General features: G+C 42.3%; 1 protein-coding gene across 5 annotated transcripts; it reads left to right on the forward strand.

Moving 5' to 3' along the window:
- Positions 1-5,298: 5,298 nt before the first annotated feature.
- RSRP1 (arginine and serine rich protein 1) lies at positions 5,299-9,251 on the forward strand. 5 transcript variants are annotated; one of them, XM_027965498.2, is made up of 5 exons: positions 5,299-5,437; positions 5,665-6,203; positions 6,810-6,961; positions 8,206-8,289; positions 8,791-9,251. In XM_027965498.2, the coding sequence occupies exons 2-5, from the start codon at positions 5,717-5,719 to the stop codon at positions 8,908-8,910; spliced, it is 843 nt and encodes a 280-aa protein (XP_027821299.1). In that variant the 5' UTR covers positions 5,299-5,437; positions 5,665-5,716; the 3' UTR covers positions 8,911-9,251. The 5 variants fall into 5 exon arrangements, with proteins under 5 accessions (XP_027821299.1, XP_042100488.1, XP_060267433.1 ...); XM_042244554.2 differs by lacking the exon at positions 8,791-9,251 and adding an exon at positions 7,390-7,434 and having other exon boundaries at positions 7,660-8,289; XM_060411450.1 differs by lacking the exon at positions 8,791-9,251 and adding an exon at positions 7,390-7,434 and having other exon boundaries at positions 8,206-8,278.
- The last annotated feature ends 16,711 nt before the right edge of the window (positions 9,252-25,962 follow it).

A 25,962-nucleotide genomic window follows, 5' to 3' on the forward strand; every position in this document is an offset into this window, starting at 1 on the left:
TTATTCACCTAACTCAGCTAGATGTTGTGTAGCTTTCAAACACATAAAACAAACTGAACACTTAAAAAATATCATCAAAATATCTTAGAATACACGTAGCAAGGTAAGTGTAAGATGTGTATGGATAAAAGCTATAAAACTTTAGTGAGTGTATTAGTTTTCTACTGCTTCAGTAACAAATAGTCACAAACTTAGTGTCTTCTTCTTGTTGTTGTTCAGTCACTCAGTCATGCCCTACTCTTTGAGACCCCATGGACTGCAGCATGCCAGGCTTCCCTGTCCTTCACCATCTCCTGGAGCTTGCTCAAACTCATTCCATTGAGTCAGCAATGCCATCCAACCATCTCAGCCTCTGTTGTCCTCCTTCCCTCCTCCTTTCATTCTTTCCCAGCAACAAGGTCTTTTCTAATGAGTTGGCTCTTTGCATCAGGTGGCCAAAGGATTGGAGCTTCAGCATCAGTCCTTCCAATGAATATTCAGGAATGATTTCCTTAAGGATGGACTGGTTGGATCTCCTTGCAGTCCAAGGGACTCTTATCAAGAGTCTTCTCCAACACCACAGTTCAAAGCATCAGTTCTTCAGTGCTCAGACTTCATATGGTCCAATTCTCACATCCATACATGACTACTGGAAAAACCATAGCTTTGACTAGATGGACTTTTGTTGGCAAAGTAATGTCTGCCTTTTAATATGCTATTTAGGCAATCACAGTTTTTCTTCCAAGGAGCAAGCGTCTTTTAATTTCATGGCTGCAGTCACCATCTGCAGTGATTTTTGGAGCCCAAGAAAATAAAGATTTAATAGTGTCTCAACCAACCCCAATTTATTAACAGTTCTGTGAGACTGGTCGCTGGTCTAAAGTCATGGTGTCAGCAGGGTTGCCAGTGCATTCTTTCAGGAGACCTAGGGGCAAATCCCCAACATTTTGCTCAGTCAGATATTGGAGGAATTCGGTTCTGAGATTGTAGGACAAAGGGCTCTATTTCCTTGGTGCTGCCAGCAGGGAGTCATCCTTAGTTCTCACAGACCTCTCTGAGTCCTTGCAGATATTCCATAATATTTCAGAAGCAGCAATGAATGGTGGAGTTTTTCTCTTGCTTTGAATCTCTCCTCTGATTAGACTGGGCTACCCTATATAATCCAAGATGTGATTTTGTATCTTCCCTCCAAAAAGAGTGGCCTTTGTAAAAATCTCACCCTTGACTTGCAAAGCAGCTAATTAATACTTCTCCTTACACAAGTGGTAAATTCGTTGGATGAAAACTTATTTTAAGGCAACTGTCATGTTTATTAACAATGTGTGTGTGTGTGTGTGTGTGTGTATGTGTGTGTGTGATAGTCACTCAGTCGTGTCTGACTCTGTGACCCCATTAACTGTAGATCACCAGGCTTTCCTGTCCATGGAATTCTCCAGGCAATACTGGAATGGACTGCCATTCCCTTCGGCAGAGGATCTTCCTGACCCAGGGATTGAACCCTGGTCTCCTGCATCTCAGGCAGCTTCTTTACCACTTGAGCTACAGGGAAATCCTTATTATTAACAATTAATATGTTTAAAATGGTCATCTGAGTTAAGTTCACCCATTCCAGTTCATTTTAGTTCGCTGATTCCTAAAATGTTGATGTTCACTCTGCCATCTCCTGTTTGACCACTTCCAATTTGCCTTGATTCATGGACCTAACATTCCAGGTTCCTTTGCAGTATTACTCTTTACAGCATCAGACCTTGCTTCCATCACCAGTCACATCCACAACTGGGTGTTGTTTTTGCTTTGGCTCCATCTCTTCATTCTTTCTGGAGTTAGTTCTCCACTGATCTCCAGTAGCATATTGGGCACCTACCGACCTGGGGGGTGACCTTTCAGTGTTCTATCTTTTTTTTCCTTTTCATGGGGTTTTCAAGGCAAGAATACTGAAGTGGTTAGCCATTCCCTTCTCCAGTGGACCACATTCTGTCAGACCTCTCCACCATGACCCTCCCGTCTTGGGTGGCCCTACACGGCATGGCTCATAGTTTCATTGAGTTAGACAGGCTGTGGTCCATGTGGTTAGACTGGTTAGCTTTCTGTGATTGTGGTTTTCAGCCTATCTGCCCTCTGATGGTGAGAAGGCAATGGCAACCCACTCCAGTACTCTTGCCTGGAAAATCCCGTGGATGGAGGAGCCTGGTAGGCTGCAGTCCATGGGGTCGCTAAGAGTCGGGCACGATTGAGTGACTTCACTTTAACTTTTCACTTTCATGCATTGGAGAAGGAAATGGCAACTCACTCCAGTATTCTTGCCTGGAGAATCCCAGGGACGGAGGAGCCTAGTGGGCTGCCGTCTATGGGGTTGCAAAGAGTCTGACATGACGACTGAAGCGACTTAGCAGCAGCAGCAGCCCTCTGATGGAGAAGGATAAGAGGCTTATGGAAGCTTCCCGATGGGAGAGACTGACTGAGGGGGAAACTAGGTCTTGTTCTGATGGGCGGGGCCATGCTTAGTAAATCTTTAATCCAATTTTCCACTGACTAGTAGAGCTGTGTTCCCTCCCTGCTATTTACTTGGGGCCAAACTATGGTGGGGGCTTCCCTGGTGACATCCTCTGCAGATGCAGAGGCAAAGTGTCTGCCTGCAATGTGGGAGACCTGGGTTCGATCCCTGGGTCGGGAAGATCCCCTGGAGAAGGAAATGGCAACCCATTCCAGTATTCTTCCTGGAGAATCCCATGGACGGAGGAGTCTGGTGGGCTACAGTCCATGGGTCGCAGAGTCAGACACGACTGAGCGACTTCACTTTCACTTTCAAACTATGGTGGAGGTAATGAAGATGATGGTGACCTCCTTCAAAACATCACACGCATGTACTGCTACACTCAGTGCCCCCAACCCTGCGGGAGGCCACCACCGACCCGCGCCTCCACTGGAGACTCCTGGACACTCACAGGCAAGTCTGGGTCAGTCTGTTGCACTCAATATGCCAACAAATTTGGAAAACTCAGCAGTGGCCACAGGACTGGAAAAGGTGAGTTTTCATTCCATCCCAAAGAAATCCAATGCCAATGAATGCTCAAACTTCCGCACAATTGCACTCATCTCAATCAGTCAGTCAGTCAGTTCAGTTGCTCAGTCATGTCCGACTCTTTGCAAACCCATGAACTGCAGCACGGCAGGCCTCCCCATCCATCACCAACTCCCGGAGTTCACTCAGACTCACGTCCATCGAGTTGGTGATGCCATCCAGCCATCTCATCCTCAGTCGTCCCCTTTTCCTCCTGCCTCCAGTCTCTCCCAGCATCAGAGTCTTCTCCAATGAGTCAACTCTTTGCATGAGGTGGCCAAAGTACTGGAGTTTCAGCTTTAGCATCATTCCTTCCAATGAACACCCAGGACTGATCTCCTTTAGAATGGACTGGTTGGATCTCCTTGCACTCATCTCACATGCTAGTAAAGTAATGCTCAAAATTCTCCAAGCTAGGCTTCAATAAAACGTGAACCAAGAACTTCCAGATGTTCAAGCTGGTTTTAGAAAAGGCAGAAGAACCAGAAATCAAATTGCCAACATCTGCTGGAACATCAAAAAAGCAAGAGAGTTCCAGAAAAACATCTATTTCTGCTTTATTGACTATGCCCAAAGCCTTTGACTGTGTGGATCACAATAAACTGTGGAAAATTCTGAAAGAGATGGGAATACCAAACCACCTGACCGGCCTCATGAGATATCTGTATGCAGGTCAGGAAGCAACAGTTAGAACTCGACATGGAACAACAGACTGGTTCCAAATCGGGAAAGGAGTACATCAAGGCTGTATACTGTCATCCTGCTTATTTAACTTATATGCAGAGTACATAATGAGAAATGCTGGACTGGATGAAGCTCAAGCTGGAATCAAGATTACTGGGAGAAATATCAATAAGCCCAGATATGCATCACCCTTATGGCAGAAAGTGAAGAGGAACTAAAGCGCCTCCTGATGAAAATGAAAGAGGAGAGTGAAAAAGTTGGCTTAAAGTTCAACATTCAGAAAATGAAGATCATGGCATCCGGTCCCATCACTTCATGGCAAGTAGATGGGGAAACAGTGGAAACAGTGGCTGACTTTATTTTTCTGGGCTCCAAAATCACTGCAGATGCTGATTGCAGCTATGAAATTAAAAGATGCTTACTCCTTGGAAGGACAGCTATGACCAACCTAGACAGCATATTAAAAAGCAGAGACATTCCTTTGCCAACAAAGGTCTGTTTCGTCAAAGCTATGGTTTTTCCAGTAGTCATGTATGGATGTAAGAGTTGGACTGTAAGGAAAGCTGAGCGCCAAAGAATTGATGCTTTTGAACTGTGGTGTTGGGGAAGACTCGAGTCCCTTAGACTGCAAGGAGATCCAACCAGTGCATCCTAAAGGAGATCAGTCCTGAATATTCATCGGAAGGACTAATACTGAAGCTGAAGCTCCAATACTCTGGCCACCTGATGTGAAGAACTGACTCACTGCAAAAAACCCTGATGTTGGGAAAGATTGAAGGTGGGAGGAGGAGACGACAGAAAATGAGATGGCTGGACGGCATCACTGACTCAATGAACATGAGTTTGAGTGGACTTCAGGAGTTGGTGATGGACAGAGAGACCTGGCGTGCTGCAGTCCATGGGGTCGCAGAGTCAGACACGACTGAGAGACTGAACTGATGTCTAAAATGTATCCTACTTATACATTCTTGGAAATAAAAGTCATCAGTGTTTAATCCCTAGCACCAAAATAATAACTGGAATAATCTCAGACGTCATTCTGAACCTTCAGTAAATTAAACGTCAGCTATGGGTATCTCTGCAGTCTGTCTTTACCTTTCTTACTTTTTCTAGCCAAGACACATTTTCTAAGATAATGCATGCAATGACACGCTTTCCGTGACGTCTCAAGAGGGCGGCCCACCTTCCGGACACGGGTCAGGAGGAAGTGGCTAATAAGGGTTCCGGGAGGCACAGCCCGAGCCTGCAGCTTTCCAGAAGAGGAGACCACGCACCAGTCAACACGGGCCGGGCATAAAGCCCCACCGACTAGTGTAACCCGCGCGATGCTGCCTTATTTCCGCCCACTTACAGCCAAAAACCCAAACAGCCAGCGGCGGATACCCGGATGGCGCGAAGGCGTACCCGCGCATGCGCATCGCAGAGACCAATGGGCGAGGCGGAGGGTGGGGCTGGGCGGGCAGAGAGGAGAGCGTCAGTTGGACGAGAAGAGCCACGCCCACCACGCAACGTCTGTGCGCACGCGCAGAGCGCCAGCTCCTGGTACTTTAGACGAGTCTGCTGTCGCCCTGTTCAAATCGTGTCAGGACGCTGGACGTGGAGGGTTGGAGTGTTCGTTTGGGGAAGAACAGTGAACCTGTCTTCGTCGTTAGCTTCTACAGGAAGGCGTGCGTTGGGCCTTTCTCTCACTGAGTGAGGCGTCGACGGCCTGTGGTGGGTCTTCTGGTGACAGGGTGCTCCCGCCAGTACCTCAGGACGTGTGTGTCCCCGGGCCTGCGTGAGCTCCACGGGTGGGGGATGGAAGGTGGACTGGCGGGAAGGCCGGCCGCAGGCGGCGCCACTGCCTGGAGGCCAGGAGGTTGATTTTCTCCTGGTTCCGGGGCCGCCCTCGCGACTCATTCCGGAACTTAACGTTTTTTTCTTTTTGCGTTTGTTTTTAGGAACTGAGTTTCTGGCAAGGGATACTCGTAGAAGAGTTAGCTGCCGGCCGAGATGTCCAGCTACGTGAACGACCTGTGGCCGGGTTCGCCGCCCAAGGCCTCGCCCTCGTCCTCGCGGTCGGGCCCGTGCAGCCGGCCGTCGTCGGCCTCCGGGAGCCGCTCTTCGTCCCGTTCCAGCGTCTCGAGCCGGTCGTGGTCCCGGAGCCGCAGCCCACCCGGGCGGAGGAGCCGCTCCAGGTCTCGCTCCCGAAGGCGCCACCAGAGGAGGTACCGGCGCTACTCGCGCTCTTACTCGCGGAGCCACTCGCGTTCCCGCAGCCGCCGGTACCGGGAGAGGCACTCCGGCTCCACCCGGACGTCCTACCGGTCCCGCAGCCGCTCCCGCGGCCGCTTGTATTACCGTAGGGCCTACGGCATCGCGCGAGGCCGCCGCTACTACGGCTTCGGCCGCACCGTCTACCCCGAGGAGCGCAGAAGCTGGAGGGGGCGATCCCGGAGCAGGTCGCGAAGCCCAACCCCCTTTCGCTTGAGCGAGAAAGGTGAGTCGTTGGAGAGGCCTTCGGGGAAAGAGGAAGGCCCCCAGCGGGTCAATAGTTAAGACTCCAGTACGGTTGGCATCCAGTTTTAAAATGGACCGCTTTCTTTCCCTCTAGGGCTTAGCACCGTGCCTGTTAAATGGCTCTGTGGAGGGCAGTTGTGGGTGGACCAGCTCTCAAATTGTGCTGATTTGTTGACCAAGCTTTTGATTATTGGTGGCTCAGGCGGTAAAGCGTCTGTCTCCAATACGGGGACCTGGATTCGATCCCTGGGTCGGGAAGATCCCCTGGAGAAGGAAATGGCAATCCACTCCAGTACTCTTGCCTGGAAAATCCCATGGACAGAGAAGCCTAGTAGGCTACAGTCCATGGGGTCGCAGAGTCGGACACGACTGAGCGACCTCACTTTTCCTTTCCTTTGATTATTGAGGGAAGCTTACTTTTCTAAACAAAAGAGGTAGAATTCTCTTTCCTAAATAGAAATATGTTTTCTACGTGGAGATACTGTTTAAATATTTTTATATTACTAGTGTAAGAACACTTTGTGATTTTGAGTTTTTTTGGAGAAATGATACCAGATAAATGAACATTTTGTGTTTCTTTTTGTAGATCGAATGGAGCTGTTAGAAATAGCCAAAGCCAATGCAGCAAAAGCGTTGGGAACAGCCAACTTTGACTTGCCAGCTAGTCTCAGAAGTGTATCTGTATCTAAAGAAAGAAACCAGGAAACAGGTGTACTGAATAATGGTGCAAAGTCTGAGGTAAGTATTTTGTTTATTTTAAAAATAAACAATCTTCAAACTTCATCTCTAAACTTAAACTCTAAACTTATATTAAAATAAATAAGGTCTTCAGAAGACTACTACCAGAAAGAGCTGATTATCCATTTTTATTCCATTTACCCTAGACTGTTTCTTGGGATGGCTAGCTAATATAAATAACAGACCTGACAATATTAGATAGTGTCTTTCCCATGAAAGTGGGAGACTAATGACCTTTATTTTCAATTGCCATAATCCTGATTACTTCCATAATTGTAGCTGATACTTTGGTGATTTCTTAGTAGTTACCAAGTTTTTCTCGCTAGTTTTTTATAGAGTATCTGTAATTTTCATTTGCAGGGTTATGTTCCCACAGCTTCTGTACTCAACATACAGCATAGTTTATCTGCTTTATTTCTGTCTTATAGAAATCATGAATGTGGTCTCCAGACATTGATGAAGAAAGTCTGTTGGTAATTGATACATGCGCAAAAGCATCAGAGGTTAAACTAATTTGAAGTCTATGTTGACACACTGAAAGCTTAGTGTTTTGTTGGTAGATTCCGATGCATGCTAGAATTTGGGACAAGCACCATTTGGATAAGATACTAAAGACAATTTTTAAATGAAAGTGTACTTTGTAATGGTGGGGCATCTGATACAGATGTCCCTTTGATAATATATGCAATATATTCCAGATGTTTTGAGAGATTACAGAAGAAGAGGCCTGCTTCATTTGCAGATAAGTTTATTATAATTCTCCAGAAATGTGCAGCATAAAATGCATAGCTTTAAAGGTTTATAATAATTAGGAATTGATACATTCAGTTAACATGAAAACGATGGGTTATCTATCATGCAGACCGAGATGTGGGTTTGCCTAAGCATTAGTGGTGGACAAATAAGAGTTGAGTTGATTTTTTAGGTGATTAGGTACCCAACTGGATGGGCAAATGCCTTAGTTCTTTTGAAACTAGGTATTTTTTGGTATAATTTTATTTTCACAGTTACTTGAATTTAGATCAGAGGGATACATACAATACTGCTTTATGGAGAAAGGTATCTTAAATCATTGAATCAATTTTATGGGAAAAACTTAACAAAAGTACTATGTTATTTTAGGATGTTGACTGGTTAGATCAAACTTGATTTATGTCTTTACAAGTAAATTCATAATACAATTGGACTACTATTTATACCTACAAGGGTATGACTTTAAAATTTACTTTCTTTTACCTGTCTAGCTATCGGACAAGTTAACAGAAGATGGAACAAAAAATGCCAATGAAAAGTCTTATCAGCAAAAAAGCATCACTTTTAGCTCTAACGTAAGTATATCTAAGCATTGATCACTCAAAAACTAGACTTGGAATGTATTTCTGTTGGGGGCTTTTATTTTGTTGGCTTATTTGTGATATGAGGCCTACTAAGCCACTAAATAGAATTTTTAATACTTTTTTTGTGTGGGCCTCACAAGTGACCAATAGGTTCTTACTCTAATATGCACGTTCTTAGTTTCAGTGTTTTCCCCTTTTAACTGTTCCCTTTGTCCTTTTTGATTGTTGAAATATTTTAAAATCTCAGAATATCCTGTGATTAGAATAATCAGCTAAAGGCTTAATAAAACTATCTTAATATCTCCCTATTGCAGTATGCCTTGCACGTATCTGATTTTCCCCACTAGTGTCTTGGCTTAACAGTTTGATGGAATTAAGTTGCAAGTGAGGTCCATGGCTTTGCATTTGGTTGGTGTCTTTTATTTAATGTGATAGTTTAAATATATAATGTATGTGTTTGGGAAGCTGACTTAAGAATTTGTTCTCTTTCAGAATTCTGTAGCAAAGCCTATGCTTCAGAAATCAGCTAAAGCTATTGCTGAAGAGAATTCTTCAGGATCCCCAAAAATAGATAAGAAGAAAAGTCCATATGGACTGTGGGTACCTGTCTAAAAAAAGCCAGCTGCTAAGGTTGCCTGAAATGCACTTTTTTTTGCAAGTTTGTTTCTAGCATTATTCCATTCTTGTGAACCATTTAGTGGTGGTGTTGCAATTACAAATGACAACACAAAAATATGTAAATACTTAATTTAAATAATGATTTAGATTTCTCTTGCAGATGGGAGATAGCACAAATGGACCACAGGTTACACACAGGTGGGATTCTTGTATATTTACACTTGTAAATATTTTATATAATATGGATCTGTTATGTAGAAGTGAAATTTTTAAAAGCAAACAGTAATTGAACTGTTTGTGTTGTAAACATTTTGTTAATAAATTTTTTAAAATTATTTTAGTCTCTCTTGATTTTGTATATTTTACATAATGGGTTTTTATTTAATGAAGAAGAATGAGGTAGTATCTCCTTTAAAACCTTCCTGCTCCCAGATCCAAATCCATGGATTGATACCATAGGGCTCAGTGACCTTACCTGGGAGTTCATGAGAAACGTTGAACCTCAAGTCTCTACCCCAGATCTGAATTAGAAATTGAATCACAACCGTGTTCCCCGTTGATGTAGATACTCATTAAAATCTGAAAAGTTTGGCTTTAAAGACTTAATATTAGCATAGTGTTGTCCTGAACTGAGCATCAGGGCAGGAAACTCAGAGAGGTTGAAGTGGAGTTGCTCAATGAGCTAGAAAATCAGAGGCTTTAGTTGCATTTATTTTCTTCCATCATGTTTTAATATTCATTGATTTGAAATTCTTGAATGCTTCTTACTATAGCTGAGAAGGAACTTAACTAAGCATGTAAAAAATTTTAAATGAGTGTTACACTCAAGATCTGGACAGTTGGTTTAAACATTAGCTACAGACTTTGTAATTTCGCCTGTTAATGTAGTGGATACCAGAACTTAGAAAGATTTTAAGCCATTTTTAAATGGTCTCTCCAAGTATTTGACTAATTGCATAAATGTTTGAATTTAAATATAAGATGTGAGCTTAAAAAGATAGTGAAGATCCTCAAGTGGGGTGTAATACTATATTAACTAAAGCTGTGCTATCCAGTATTTACATACACCTCCCATTAAGACAGCCACTAGGCCCACGTGTGCTTTTGACTACGTTGGAAGTTGGCTAGAAGGACTGAGGAACTGAATTTTTTTGTTGATTCAATATATTAGTATATACATATACTATATATATGTAATAGTTACATTACATAATCTTGGTAATAAAAGGTGTTTATCAGTTTCACAATCAATAGCCAGACAAAAAGTAAAAGATCATTAAAATTGTAAGCCATAATGGGAACATGATTAACAATATAAAATAATTACAGTTTGAGGGAGTCAAAGTGATGTGATAAGTGAAAGTGCATACATGTGTTTTCATCCAGCCTGGTTGGTTGATGTGTTTAATCCATTTACACTTAAGGTAATTATCAACACATATGATCCAATTACCAATTCCTTAATTGTTTTGGGTTTATTTTTTGTAAGTCTTTTTTTTGTTTGTTTCCTGCTTAGAGAAGTTCCTTTAGCATTTGCTATAAAGCTGGTTTAGTGGTTCTGAGTTCTCTTTTGCTTGTCTGGAAAGCTGCTCCATCAAATCTGAATGAGAGTCTTGCCAGGTGGAAGTATTCTTGGTTATAGGTTCTACCCTTTCATCACTTGATAAATATATCTTGCCATTCCTTTTTGGCTTGTTGAGTGTCTGTTGAGAAATTAGCTGATAAGCTGATGGGAGTTCTCTTGTGTGTTATTTGTTGTTTTTCCCTTGTTTTTAATACTTCATTTCTGTCATTAAGTTTTGTCCATTTGATTACTATGTCTTGGTGTTGGTGTGCTCCGCCTCGGATTTCTCCTGCCTGGGACTCTGCTTCCTGGACTTGGTTGACTATTCCCTTTCCCTTGTTTGGGAAGTTTTCAGTTACTATATTTTTTCAGGTACTTTCTCTCCTGGGACCCCTGTAATGCAAATGTTGGTGCATTTAATGTCCCAGAGGTCTCTTAGGCGGTCTTCATTCTTTTTCATTCTTTTTTTCTATATTCTGTTCTGTGGCAGTGATTTCCACCATTCTGTCCTCCAGGTCATTTATCTGTTCTCCTGCCTCAGTTATTCTATTGATTCCTTCTAGCACATTATTCATCTTTTTGTTCTTTAATTCTTTTTGGTCCTTGGTAAATGTTTTTTTGCATCTTCATTGTTTTCTCGAGATCCTGGGTCATTTTCAGTATCATTATTCTTAATTTTTTTTTCTTTGGAAGGTTGCCTATCCACTTTATTTAGTGGTTTCTCTGGGGTTTTATCTTGTCCCTTCCTCTGGGATATAACTGTGCTTTTTTATGCTGATTAACTTTCAGTAATGTGGTGTTTGTTCTAGCTCTTGTGAAACTGTGGTTCTTCATGCTTCTGTCTGCCTGCTGGAGGAGGCTAAGAGGCTTGAGTAAGCTTCCTGATGAGAGGGACTGGCATGGGAAAAAATGGTCTTCTTGTGGTGGGCAGGGCCTTCTTGCACAGTAAAGCTTTAATACAGTTATTGGCTGATGGGTAGGGTTGGACTTCCTCCCTGTTAGGGCTCTTTGGATTAATGGCAACCTCCAAGAGGGCTTATGCCGAGGGGTAACTTCCTGGACTGCTGCTGCCAGTGCCCCTGTTCCTGTGGTGGGCCCCTGCTGACTCCCATCTCTGCAGGACACCCTCCCAACACTCAAAAGGTAGTTTTGGTTCAGCTCTCCTTTTGGGTCACTGCTCCTTTTCTCTGGGTCTTGGTGCATATGCAACATTTCGTTTGTGTCCTCCAAGACTACAGTCTGTTTCCCCAGTCCTGTGGAAATCCTATAATCAAATCCCCTTCAAGGCCAGATTTCCTGGGGATCCCTAGCCTGGAAAGTCTGAGGTGTGGTCCAGAACCTTCACAACAGTGGGAGAACTAATTCAGTATTACTGTTCTCCAGTTTGTGGGTCACCTACCTGGTGGGTATGGAATTTATTGTGATTGCGCCTCTCCTACCGTCTCCCTGTGGCTTCTTTGTCTTTGATGTGGGGTATCTTTTCGGTGGGTTCCAGCATCTTCCTGTCAGTGGTTGGTCAACAGCTAGTTGTGATTTTGATGCTCTTGGAGGAAGAGATGAGCATACATCCTAGTCTGCCATCTTGAATCGGAAGCCTAGAACTGAATTTTAAGTAACCATTTACTGGAAAGTGGAGATAATAAATATTTCTGTGTAGAATATTGTATTGGATAAGAGCTGCTCTTAAATTTGACCCTATTAAAAATGTAAATGTGCAAAGACTTGGGTATATATGTCCTGGACATCAAATTTGTTACTATCTTTTAGGTAGTCTTGGTCACATTCTCATCCTTTAAGCCAGCAGCACTTGATGTGAACAAGGAATTTCCTGGGAGAAAGAGTTTTTCTGTGTAAAATAAAATGTTTCTTTTCCACTTAGTTTCTAACTGGTTATTGGGAGGGTAATTTGCTTCTTTTTCATGAGAGTTTAAATAGTAGGTTCTTTTTTTTTTATTCTAAGGAGACCTGAGAATATCGATACACTGGCCTACATCAAAGTACAAGAAAACAGGATTGGTTGTAGGGTTTGTAATTTTTTGAAAATGTGGATAACATGAACACCCAGTTAGTATAATTTGTTGGTATATCCTTAGCAAGGTTGCAGAACTCTCCAAGGTATTCTTTGTAAGGGAGACTTTTGCAATGAACTGATGACAAAATGCTAAGATAATTTTCACCTTCACTTAGCTGGTGACAGAAAAGCACCTGCTTTGTGATTTGTGTTCAAATACAGCCTTTAATAGCTAAGTATACAAATCATGTAACCTCTTTAACCAGTCCTCCTATATAACAGATTAGGCAAATCTGTTACCTTTCAGCCTTGTTCTGTCGCTTAGTCTTGTCAGACTTTTTGTGACCCCGTGGGCTGCAGCATGCCAGGCTTCCCTGTCCTTCAGCATCTCCCAGAACTTGCTCAAACTCATGTGCATTGAGTTGGTGATGTATCCAACCATCTTGTCCTCTGTTGTCCCCTTCTACCTTCAATCTTTGCCAGCATCAGGGTCTTTTCCAGTGAGTCAGTTCTTCACATCAGGTGGCCAGTATTGGAGCTTCAGCTTCAGCATCAGTGCTTCCAGTGAATATTCAGAATTGATTTCCTTTAGGATTGACTGGTTTGATCTTGCAGTCCAAGAGACTCTCAAGCATCCTCTCCAACACTACAGTTCAAAAGCATCAATTCTTCAGTGCTGAGCCTTTATGGTCCAACTCTCACATCCATACATGACTACTGGAAAAACCATAGCTTTGACTAGACGGACCTTTGTTGGCAAAGTACTGTCTCTGCTTTTTAGTATGCTGTCTAGGTTGGTCACAACTTTTCAAGGAGCAAGTGTCTTTTAATTTCATGCCTGCAGTCACCATCTGCAGTGATTTTGGAGCCCAAGAAAATAAAAGTCTGTCACTGTTTTCCATTGTTTCCCCACCTGTTTGCCATGAAGTGATGGGACTGGATGCCATGATCATCTTGTGCTGTGCTTAGTTGCTTCATTCATGTCTTACTCTTCGTGACCTATGGACTGTAGCCCACCAGGCCCCTCTGTCCATGGGATTATTCAGGCAAGAATACTGGAGTGGGTTGCCATGCCCTTCTCCAGGGGATCTTCCCAACCCGTGATCTTAAGTTTTTGAATGCTGAGTTTTAAGCCAGCTTTTTCACTCTTTCACCATCATCAAGAGGCTCTTTAGTTCCTCTTTGCTGCCTTAAGGATGGTGTCATTTGGGTATCTGAGGTTACTGATATTTTTCCTGGCAGTCTTGATTCCAACTTGTGCTTCATCCACCCTGCCATTTCACATGATGTACTATGCATATAAGTTAAACAGGGCAACAATATACAGCCTTGATGTAGTACGTTGCCAATTTTCAATCAGTCCATTGTTCCATGTTCGATTCTAACTTTTGATTCTTGACCTGCATACAGATTTCTCAGCAGGCAGGTAAGGTGGGAATACCAGGGAATGGTATTGCCATCTCTTTAAGAATTTTCCAGTTTGCTGTGATTCACACAGTCAAAGTCTTTGGCGTAGCCAATGAAACAGAAATAGATCTTTGTCTGGAATTCTTTTGCTGCTTCTATGATCCACTGGATGTTGGCCATTTGATCTCTGGTTCCTCTGCCTTTTCTAAATCCAGCTTGAACATCTCCAAGTTCACGATTCACGTATTGATGAAGCCTAGCATGGACAATTCTAAGTGTTACTTTGCTAGCGTGTGAAATGAATGAGTGCAATCGTGTGGTAGTTTGAACAATCTTTGGCATTGCCTTTCTTTGGGTTTGGAATGAAAACTGACCTTTTCCAGTCCTGTGGCCACTGCTGAGTTTTCCAAATTTGCTGGCATATTGAGTACAGCACTTTTAATAGCATCCTCTTTTATGACCTGAAATAGCTGGAATTCCATCAGCTCCACTAGCTTTGTTTGTAGTGATGCTTCTTAAGGCCCACTTGACTTCACATTCCAGAATGTCTGGCTCTAGGTGAATGATCACACCATTGTGGTTATCTGGGTCATGAAGATCTTTTTAATATAGTTCTGTGTATTCTGTGTATTGTTCACTTAGGAAGGCTTTCTTATCTCCTTGCTATTCTTTGGAACTCTGCATTCAGATGGGTATATCTTTCCTTTTCTCCTTTGCCTTTAGCTTCTCTCTTTTCTCCGCTATTTTTAAGGCCTCTTCAGACAACCATTTTGCCTTTTTTCATTTCTTGGTGATGGTTTTGATCACCACCACCTGTACCATGTTATGAACCTCTGTCCATAGTTCTTCAGGCACTCTGTCAGATCTATTTGTCACTTCCAGTATATAATCTAAGATTTGATCTAGGTCATACCTGAATGGTCTAGTGGTTTTTCCTACTTTCTTCAATTTAAGTCTGAATTTTGAAATAAAGAGTTCATGATCTGAGCTAAAGTCAGCTCCTGGTCTTGTTTTTGCTGATTGTACAGAGCCTCTCTATGTTCGACTGCAAAGAATATAATCAATCTGATTTCAGTATTGACCATCTGGTGATGTACATGTGTGGAGTAGTCTCTTGTGTTGTTGGAAGAGTGTGTTTGCTATGACCAGTGTGTTCTCTTGGCAAAACTCTTGTTAGCCTTTGCCCTGCTTCATTTTGATCTCCAAGGCCAAACTTGCCTGTTACTCCAGGTATCTCTTGACTTCCAACTTTTGCCTTCTAGCTCCCTATGATGAAAAGGACATCTTTTTTTGGTGTTAGTTCTAGAAGGTCTTGTAGAAGTTCTACTTCTTGTAGAAGGTTTTATAGAAGTTCTAGAAGATCTTACAAGACCTTCATAGAAGGTCTTCATAGAACTGTTCAGCTTGTTTGGCAGTAGTGGTTGGGCCATAGACTTGGGTTACTGTGATATTGAATGGTTTGCTTTGGAAATGAACAGAGATCATTCTGTCTTTTCTGAGGTTGTACCCAAGTACTGCATTTTGGACTCTTGTTGACTTTGAGGGCTATTCCATTTCTTTTAAAGGATTCTTGCCCACGGTAGTAGATACAATGATCATCTGAATTAAATTTGCCCACTCCAGTCCATTTTAGTTCACTGATTGCTAAAATGTCAATGTTCACTCTTGCCATCTCCTGTTTGACCGCTTCCAATTTACCTTGATTCATGGACCTAACATTCCAGGTTCCTATGCAATATTGTTCTTTACAGCATCGGACTTGACTTCCACCACCAGACCCATCCACAGCTGGGTATTGTTTCTGCTTTGGCTCAGCCTCTTCATTCCTCCTGGAGCTATTTCTCTGCTCTTTCAGTTCAGTTCAGTTCAGTTCAGTCGGTCAGTTGTGTCCGACTCTTTGCGACCCCATGAATCGCAGCACGCCAGGCCTCCCTGTCCATCACCATCTCCCGGAGTTCACTCAGACTCACATCCATCGAGTCCGTGATGCCATCCAGCCATCTCATCCTCTGTCATCCCCTTCTCCTCCTGCCCCCAGTCCCTCCCAGCATCAGAGTCTTTTCCAATGAGTCAACTCTTCGCATGAGGTGGCCAAAGTACTGGAGCTTTGGCTTCAGCATCATTCCTTCCAAAGAAATCCCAGGGTTGATCTCCTTCAGAATGGACTGGTTGGATCTCCTTGCAGTCCAAGGGACTCTCAAGAGTCTTCTCCAACACCACAGTTCAAAAGCATCAATTCTTCGGCACTCAGCCTTCCTCACAGTCCAACTCTCACATCCATACATGACCACAGGAAAAACCATAGCCTTGACTAGACGGACCTTTGTTGGCAAAGTAATGTCTCTGCTTTTGAATATACTATCTAGATTGGTCATAACTTTTCTTCCAAGGAGTAAGCGTCTTTTAATTTCATGGCTGCAGTCACCATCTGCAGTGATTTTGGAGCCCCAAAAAATAAAGTCTGACACTGTTTCCACTGTTTCCCCATCTATTTCCCATGAAGTGATGGGACCAGATGCCATGATCTTCGTTTTCTGAATGTTGAGCTTTAAGCCAACTTTTCCACTCCTCTTTCACTTTCATCAAGAGGCTTTTTAGTTCCTCTTCACTTTCTGCCATAAGGGTGGTGTCATCTGCATATCTGAGGTTATTGATATTTCTCCCGGCAATCTTGATTCCAGCTTGTGTTTCTTCCAGTCCAGCGTTTCTCATGATGTACTCTGCATTTAAGTTAAATAAGCAGGGTGACAATATACAGCCTTGATGTACTCCTTTTCCTATTTGGAACCAGTCTGTTTTTCCATGTCCAGTTCTAACTGTTGCTTCCTGACCTGCATACAGATTTCTCAAGAAATGCTCTTTTCCAGTAGCATATTGGGCACTTATGGACCTGGGGAGTTCATCTTTCAGTGTGATATCTTTTTTGCCTTTTCATACTGCTCTTGGGGTTCTCAAAGCAAGAATACTAAAGTGGTTTGCCATTCCCTTCTCCAGTGGACCACATTTTGTCAGAACTCTCCACCATGACCCAAATATCTTGGCTTATTTTCTTTTTACTACCAAGTATGCTGAAAAGAGGGCTTTCCTGGTGGCTCAGATGATAAAGAATCTGCCTGTAAAATTCAGGAGACCTGGGTTGGATCCCTGGGTAGGGAAGATGCCCTGAAGAAGGATTTGGCTAGCCATTCCAGTATTTTTGCCTGGAGAATTCTGTGGACAGAAAAGCCTGGCAGGCTACAGTCCGTGGGGTCACAAAGAGTTAGACACTACTGACTGACTAATACTCCTAACTCCTAATGCTGAAAAGAACATATTTTCTCCATTTTTTCATAATCATCCCATGAAGTCCTGTCAGTCTTTAACTTGACCTTGTTTGGGTGTGGCCATGACTACTATGTTCCGTCTCTTCTAAGCTTTATAACATAAGATAACTGCATATTCCCAGACTGTCATTATGTAAGTGGGATGTAGTTGCCTAGGTGTGATAAACCATGTCATCACAAACTGTGAACAAATAGAAAGCAGCTGCTGACAGTGAGAAATTGTACCAAGAGACTAGATTCAGTGCTGTCCAATATAAAGGAGAGCCTCAATGAAAAAGATTAAAGAGGTCAATTCATTTTTTATCCCTGTATACTTAAAAATATTTCAACATTTAATGTAAAAAGAGGTGATACCCTGCCTTTTTTTGGTAAGGTGGTGTGATTCAGTGTGTATTTTACACTTAAAGCATACCTCAGCTTGTCCTAGCCACATTTCAGCTGGTAGCTAGTCGCATATGGTAGATGGCTACTGTGCTTATTGAAAGCACAGCCCTAGATGTTAGGTTCAGGTCTATAATACTGTTGTTTAGTCACTAAGTCATGTCTAACTCTTTTATGACCCCATGGACTGTAGCCCACCAGGCTCTGTTGTCCATGGGATTTCCCAGGCAAGAATACTGGATTAGGTTGCTATTTCCTTCTCCAGGGGATCTTCCCAACCCAGAGATGGAACCCACGTCTCCTGCATTGGCAGGTGGGTTCTTGACGTCTGAGCCACCAGGAAAGCCCTCAGGTCTGTAATACTTTGCTTTTTTTTTTCTCCTAGAGAAGTCATGCTTACTGAACTAACTACAGCATGTTGTCCTTTGGTTTTCTTTGCTGAAACATCAAGTTTACCTAGTAAAATAAAACTTGTTCTTATGAGGCCTCACTTTTCACTATTTCCTTATGGAGTTCTTTCTCAAATTTTTCTATCATTCAGGCAGATTGCTATACATTTGTCTTTGACCTCTTCTACTGTCTACAGTGGCTCTTTGTCCTTTGCTCACTGTTGGATTCTATCCTTGGCCTCCTCCTTTAACCTCTGTTGCCAGTTTCCTCCATTCTGCCTTTAACTATCATCTACTAACTGAGGATTAGCAATTTTCTGAACTCCAGTTTGCAATGCTTGCCTCAGTGCTTCAGAATGAAGCTTTCCTATACTGAGCTTATTACAGTATTGCCTGTTTGAATTAGTGGCTTTCATCATGCATCCAGTCACCTTCAAAGGTCATACTGACATCTGATTTTTGCTTGGCTCTTGGAAGTGCTTTTCTCCTCTGTAGAAATCCTATTTGTCTTTTAAACCCAGGTCAGTATCATGTCTATGAAACCTATTAATTTTTCCCTCACCTCCTTTTCCCTTAGTTGAAATGTATTAAATGTTTCTTTGAAAATACTGGGGAACAAAAAACTATCATTTCATTACTGTTGATAAGATTGGGCTGCATGGGTGTGCATTTGTCAAATTAAGTTAAAAAATTAGTCTAAGTAAAATTACCACTTCTGTTCCCATTCTCCAGAGACAATCACTGTAAATAGTATGATATACATCCTGGATTTTTTTTTTTATCCTGGACAAACCCCTCTTTATATAGATAAGAGCATCTCTTCAGTGTAGATCTATCTCATTCTTTAATTGTATGAATGTACTATAGTGTTACAATTTCCCTATTCACCATACATTGAATATACCTTTATTAATAGCACTTATATAGCCATCTATATAAGTCCATCATTAGCTAAATCATATTTTCCTACTCGTTTATCCATAAGCATTGCCCAATTTACTGATCTCAGTCCTAGTTAATGTTTTTATTCACATGACATGGAATAATCTTCACTTTCATGGGATACTCCTGACTTCAGTCTTCTGTCCTCTGTTTCCCATGTGTGTGTATGTATAATTAATCAAATATCCTAAAACCAATTGAAATAAGGTTGGAATTCCAATTAGCCTTTAAAAAATGGATTGTATTATATATATTTTAATAATTCTTTGACCAAGTATTTTAACTTACATTCTTCCAAGGAATATTTGCGTTTTGAAGGATGGCATATTTACAAAATGCCATTGTAGAATCAGTCTCCTATCCTCTATGCTTGCCCCATACATGCACCTGGGCCATGGAGTAGAATATGAGAAAGGCAAGGACTTGTTAACTGACTGCTCTGGGCGGATGAGGGGATGGGGAAAGTTAAGGTCAGCTTCCAGTAGGAATTTCCATTGCCTTTCTTTCACTACCTACCATAGCTTACAAGAAGAATTAGTGCCAGTTTAGCATCTGAAGCTCCCAAGTTGAACTCTAGGTCAAGTCAAACATGACAGATTTCATCATGATGATGACTTGGGTTTATGTCTAAGAATTTTAAGCCTAGCAGAGTACACACATTAAGTACACACCTAAAACACAGAAATGCAAGACAAGATTTTTCTGAAACAATTGAATAAATATGTAAGTATGAAAATATAGTCATTTGTAGAACACATCTTTACAAGTTATAAAAGGGAAGTGTCCTAATTTACTGGTAAAATTTTGCAGTCAAAACAGTTCCTGAAGGAGATTAGACAAGCTGTTCCCTCTTTCTAAGTTAATTTCAGCTGTATATTTCTCATAGAATCTTTCTGCCTTCTTGTTGAATTTAGCATTCCTTTCATTAGTGTATAATGATGTCTCCAGCTATATTTGTTTCATTTTTTTAATTCTGTAGAAACATGTACGGAATCCAAAGCTGCTTGCTTTTTCGTTCTAAGACTGAAGCAATATATTTAGAAAAGTACCCTGCAAGGATATATGTCCAATGAGCATTGTTCTTGCAGTTTTCTTTTTAAAGTTAATAGTACCATCAAATGTGAAAGAGGAGAGTGAAAAAGTTGGCTTAAAGCTCAGCATTCAGAAAACAAAGATCATGGCATCTGGTCCCATCACTTCATGGCAAAGAGATGGAGAAACAGTGGAAACAGTGGCAGACTTTATTTTTTTGGGCTCCAAAATCACTGCAAACGGTAATTGCAGCCATGAAATTAAAAGACGCTTACTTCTTGGGAGAAAAGTTATGACCAAGCTAGACAGCATATTAAAAAGCAGAGACGTTACTTTATCAACAAAGGCCTGACTAGTCAAGGCTATGGTTTTTCTAGTAGTCATATATGAATGTGAGAGATGGACTATAAAGAAAGCTGAGCCCTGAAGAATTGATGCTTTTGAACTGCGGTGTTGGAGAAGACTCTTGAGAGTCCCTTGGATTGCAAGGAGATCCAACCAGTCCATCCTAAAGGAGATCAGTCCTGAGTTCACTGGAAGGTCCGATGTTGAAGCTGAAACTCCAATACTTTGGCCAGCTGATGCGAAGAGCTGATTCATTTGAAAAGATCCTGATGCTGGGAAAGATTGAAGGCAGGAGAAGGGGATGACAGAGGATGAGATGGTTGGATGGCATCACCAGTTCAATGGACATGAGTTTGAGTAAACTCCGGGACTTGGTGATGGACAGGGAGGCCTGGCTGCAGTCCATGGGGTTGCAAAGAGTCAGACACGACTGAGTGACTGAACTGAACTGAACTGAAACATCAAATGACCTGATCTGAAGTTTGAGAACCTGGGTTCAGGTTGAAATATGATAGCAGTGATACATTATGTTAGAATTTTTATACATACTCTATAGATTCTGCCTAATAATTATACCATTCAAAACATATAAAAGTGGTAGAGGATGGGACCATACTTCAAACTAATAATTCAAATGTTCTTTAATTTCTTAATTCAAGTGTTTTTTGATTTCTACCCAGTTAATTTTGTTATTAGGCATGAAATCAGTACTAAAACTTCAAGCTACATTTGTAGTACTTGCTGCTTTTCCAAGTTTATGACCATCCTGCCAGTTTCTTCTGTGGAAGGCACATACGTTCTATGAAGAGGCCTACTAGAAGTTGGGTGGAATGCCTTTCCACTGAAAAAGTGAATTTGTGAGTAACAGGAAAAAAGATTCCATACCATAGCACATGGAACTCTGCTCAGTGTTAATGGCAGCCTGGATGGGAGGGGAGTTTAGGGGCGAATGGATACATGTATATTTACGGTTAAATCCTTTCGCAGTTCACTTGAAACTATCACAACATATTCGTTAATTGTGTATATTCAAATACAAAATAAAGTTAAAAAAAGATCCTATACCTTTAGGACTGGACAGTGTTCAGCAGTCAAAAGTGGAAAACTTAGGGACTATATTTGATTTCAAAGAAATTAGCTGAGGACCACGGGTTAATGGACTTAACCAAGTTCATATGGTGAGAGATCCTGAGTAACATGCTATGCTTAGCACAATTTACAGCCCTCTCCACTCTACTGCACTATCACTATTAAAACAGTTTTGATCTTTAGCATGTGCATGCGTGCTAAGTTGCTTCAGTCACGTCCAGCTTTGCAACCCTATGGGCTGTAGCCCACCAGAATCCTCTGTCTGTGGGATTCTCCAGGCAAGAATACTATAGTGGGTTGCCATGCCTTCCTCCAGGGGATCTTCCGACCCAGGGATTGAACCCACATCTCTTACGTCTCCTGCATTGGCAGGAAGGTTCTTTATCACTAGAGCCACCTCGAAAGTACCTGTCTTACTTAAGTAAGGAGTGCAGTTTAGCATTGCTTACTGCACATAATAGAAAGTATAACTGTGTCCTTTGCCTTTGGAAAGTGTAATAGCAACAGTAATAATCATGATAATAAATAATAGCCAGTACATATACAGTGCCTTCTGTATGCCAAGCACTGATCTAATGCATTGTATGAATTTATTTGTTATGATTTATTTAATCATTCTTTGCTCAGCCTATGAAGTGAGAGAGCACTGTTGTAATTCCCTGTATACAGGTGAAGAAACAGAAAAATCTTGTGACGCAGCTAGTAAGTGGTGGAGCCAGGACTCAAGGCCAGGAAGCAAAGCTCCAGGATCAGCACTCTTAAATTCAAGGCCTTCCAGTAACACAAAAAACATATGCCTTTAAAACACATTGACTTACTGCTTTTATCTCAAGTCTCTTGTATGTTTCTATGTCAGGTCTGATCTGTTTGGTCAACCTATGATACTGGTGTAACTGGGCAGCAGCATAATCTGAAGAAAATGGGACGCAGACTATTTTAGATGTTGGATATTATTAGACTTGTAAAATGGGCCATTAATATGCCCAGTCAGTAACGCTAAAGCCGTTTTTATCTGAAAATCCAAGATCAGGATTTTTCCTCTTTTCCCTCTTCCATCTTTCTACATCTTTTACACTGATCTCTAGTAACTTTACTTCTTCATAGTCTTTCCCTCTTGCTGCACATTTCTAAAGTGAAAGTCGCTCAGTCGTGTCCAACTCTTTGCAACCGCGTGGACTGTAGAGTCCCTGGAATTCTCCAGGCCAGAATACTGGAGTGGGTAGCCTTTCCCTTCTCCAGGGGATCTTCCCAACCCAGGGATCAAACCCAGGTCTCCTGCATTGCAGGCAGATTTTTTACCAGGTGAGCCTCAAGGGAAGCCCGAGAATACTGGAGTGGGTAGCCTATCCCTTCTCCAGTGGCTCTTCCCAACCCAGGAATCAAACTGGGGTCTCCTGCATTGCAGGCGGGCTCTTTACCAACTGAGCTATCAGAGAAGCCTGCACATCCCTAAAATGAGGGGAAAATCATTAACTTTGTTGCCTTTTATAATTCCTTGATTCATATGAAAAACCTGAAGACTGCCATCAAGACAGTAAAATGGCCAATTTACAAAAATTGTGGAATTTGCTGTGCTGTGATCTGAAAGAAATAATATGTCTATAACACCAACACCAAAAATAACTGTGGGGAAACACCGTGTCCATCAAAATCCTTCCCTCCTTTCTGTCCACATGGCGGCCCAGTTCTCAATGTCCCTTGCAGCTGGATCCGGCCAGTGACTTAGGCTGCTCAACTGGGAACTGATACTTGAAAGCCTCACAGGCTGTCTTTTTGTTTAATTGTTAAGTCGTGTCCAACTTCTTTGTCACCCTGTGGACTGTGGCCTGCCAGTCCCCCCTGTCCATGGGACTGCCAGGCAAGAATACTGGAGTGGGTTGTCATTTCCTTCTCGAGGGGATCTACCCAACCCAGGGGTTGAACCCGAGTTTCCTGCAATGGTAGGTGGATTCTTTACTGCTGAGCCACCAGGGAAGTCTGAGCTTTATCTTTTCTTAGTTGGAGCTTTTGTTGCTGTAGCTTAACCTTTTACCCTAATATCCATTATGTGGCTCTAACTATGTGCCAGCAGTGTTGTAAGTGTTTTACGTATTTTATTCTAACAACTCTTAAGATAGAGGTGAGGAAACCAGAGCTGGAAAGCTTAATGCTTAACTATGATACCATATGCTCTATACTGCTTCAACATAGTAATATTTGAATCCACAGCTAATGTGGATGGCAGAAGTGTACTTATTTTTTCCTTTTCTTCTCCCTGCAATTGCCATTCCAAATGAACTTTTTTATCTTCCCAGTTTGCAGGTAATTTAAATCTTTTATGTCCTCCGCAACTTCCTGGTGATTTAATTTTCAAACTTCATTCTACTACAAGGACACAAAGTTTTCAGCAGAGGTATAGAAACAAATCCAAATAGATGTTACCTCTCTTCTTGTACGGTAGGCCATCTAAAATGGACTTATGGATTTTATCCCGAAAGGAAGGGAGCCCCAGGAGAATTGTGTGTGTGTGCCCCAGGAGAATTCTGTGTGTGTGTGTGTGTGTGTGTGTGTGTGTGTGTGTGTGTAATGGGGAGATTTCATGTAAGGAGAAGAGATCTGTTAAACACCCATACCTATACTGTGAAGTATTATTTTACTGCCTTCAAGGAACCACGTGGTAAAGAAGGAAAGAACAATAATTTGGGATTAAGAAAGCCTGAGAAATATACTGATTTGACTACTTCCTTTCATGCTGTTCATGGGGTTCTCAAGGCAAGAATACTGAAGCGGTTTGCCACTCCCTTCCCCAGTGGACCACGTCTTGTCAAAACTCTCCACCATGACCCGTCCATCTTGGGTGGCGGTACATGGCATGGCTCACAGTTTCACTGAATTAGACAAGGCTGTAGTACATGTGATTAGACTGGTTAGTTCTGTGGTCAAGGTTTTCATTCTGTCTGCCCTCTGATGGAGAAGGATAAGAGGCTTATGGAAGCTTCCTGATAGGAGAGATTGACTGAGGGGTAAAGTGGGTCTTGTTATGATGGGCGGGCCCATGCTCAGTAAATCTTTAATCCAATTTTCTGTTGATGGGCAGAGCTGTGTTCCCTCCCTATTGTTTGACCTGAGGCCAAACCATGGTGGAGGTAATGAAGATAATGGCGACCTCCTTCAAAAGGTCCTGTGCAGGCACTGCCCCACTCAGTGCCCCCAGCCCTGCAGCAGGCCATCGCTGACCCACGCCTCTGGGAGAAACTCCTGGACACTCAAGGGCAAGTCTGGGTCAGTGTCTTGTGGAGTCACTGCTCCTTTCTCCTGGGTCCTGGTACACACAAGGTTTTGTTTGTGCCCTCCAAGAGTCTGTTTCCCAGTCCTGTGTAAGTTCTGGTGGCTCTATGGTGGGGTTAATGGCAACTTCCTCCAAGAGGAAGAACCACAGATCAAATTGCCAACATCTGTTGGATCATCAAAAAAGCAAGAGAGTTCCAGCAAAACACCTACTTCTGCTTTATTGGCTATGCCAAAGCCTTTGGCTGTGTGGACCACAACAAACTATGGAAATTCTTAAAGAGATGGGAATACCAGACCACCTGACCTTCCTCCTGAGAAATCTGTATGCAGGTCAAGAAGCAACAGTTAGAACTGGGCATGGAACAACAGACTGGCTCCAAATAGGAAAAGGAGTATGTCAAGGCTGTATATTGTCATCCTGCGTATTTAACTTATATGCAGAGTACATTGTGAGAAATACTGGGCTGGGTGAAGGACAAGCTGGAATCAAGATTGCTGGGAGAAATATCAATAACCTCAGACATGCAGATGACACCACCCTTATGGCAGAAAGCAAGGAACTAAAGAGCCTCTTGACAAAAGTGAAAGAGGAGAGTGAAAAAGTTGGCTTAAAACTCAACATCCAGAAAACTAAGATCATGGCATCTGGCCCCATCACTTCATGGCAAATAGGTGGGGAAACAGTGGAAACAGTGACAGACTTTATTTTTTGGGGCTCCAAAATCACTGCAGATGGTGACTGCAGCCATGAAATTAAAAGACGCTTGCTCCTTGGAAGAAAAGTTATGACCAACTTAGACAGCATATTAAAAAGCAGAGACATTGCTTTGCTGATAAAAGTCTCTCTAGCCAAAGCTATGGTTTTTCCAGTAGTTATGTATGGATGTGAGAGTTGGACTATAAGGAAAGCTGAGCGCCGAAGAATTGATGCTTTTGAACCATGGTGTTGGAGAAGACTCTTGAAGGCCACTTGGACTGCAAAGAGATCCAACCAGTCCATCCTAAAGGAAATCAGTCCGGAATATTCATTGGAAGAACTGATGTTGAAGCTGAAACTCCAGTACTTTGGCCACCTGATTCAAAGAACTGACTCATTTGAAAAGACCCTGATGCTTGGAAAGATTGAAGGCAGGAGAAGAAGGGGATGACAGAGGATGAGGTGGTTGGATGGCATCACCAGTTCAATGGACATGAGTTAGAGTAAACTCTGGGAGTTGGTGATGGACAGGGAGGCTCAGCATGCTGCAGTCCATGGGGTCACAAAGAGTCGGACACAACTGAGGGACTGAACTG

The sequence above is a fragment of the Ovis aries genome, chromosome 2 (genome assembly GCF_016772045.2).
Source record: "Ovis aries strain OAR_USU_Benz2616 breed Rambouillet chromosome 2, ARS-UI_Ramb_v3.0, whole genome shotgun sequence".
In the NCBI taxonomy this organism is placed as follows: Eukaryota; Metazoa; Chordata; class Mammalia; order Artiodactyla; family Bovidae; genus Ovis; species Ovis aries.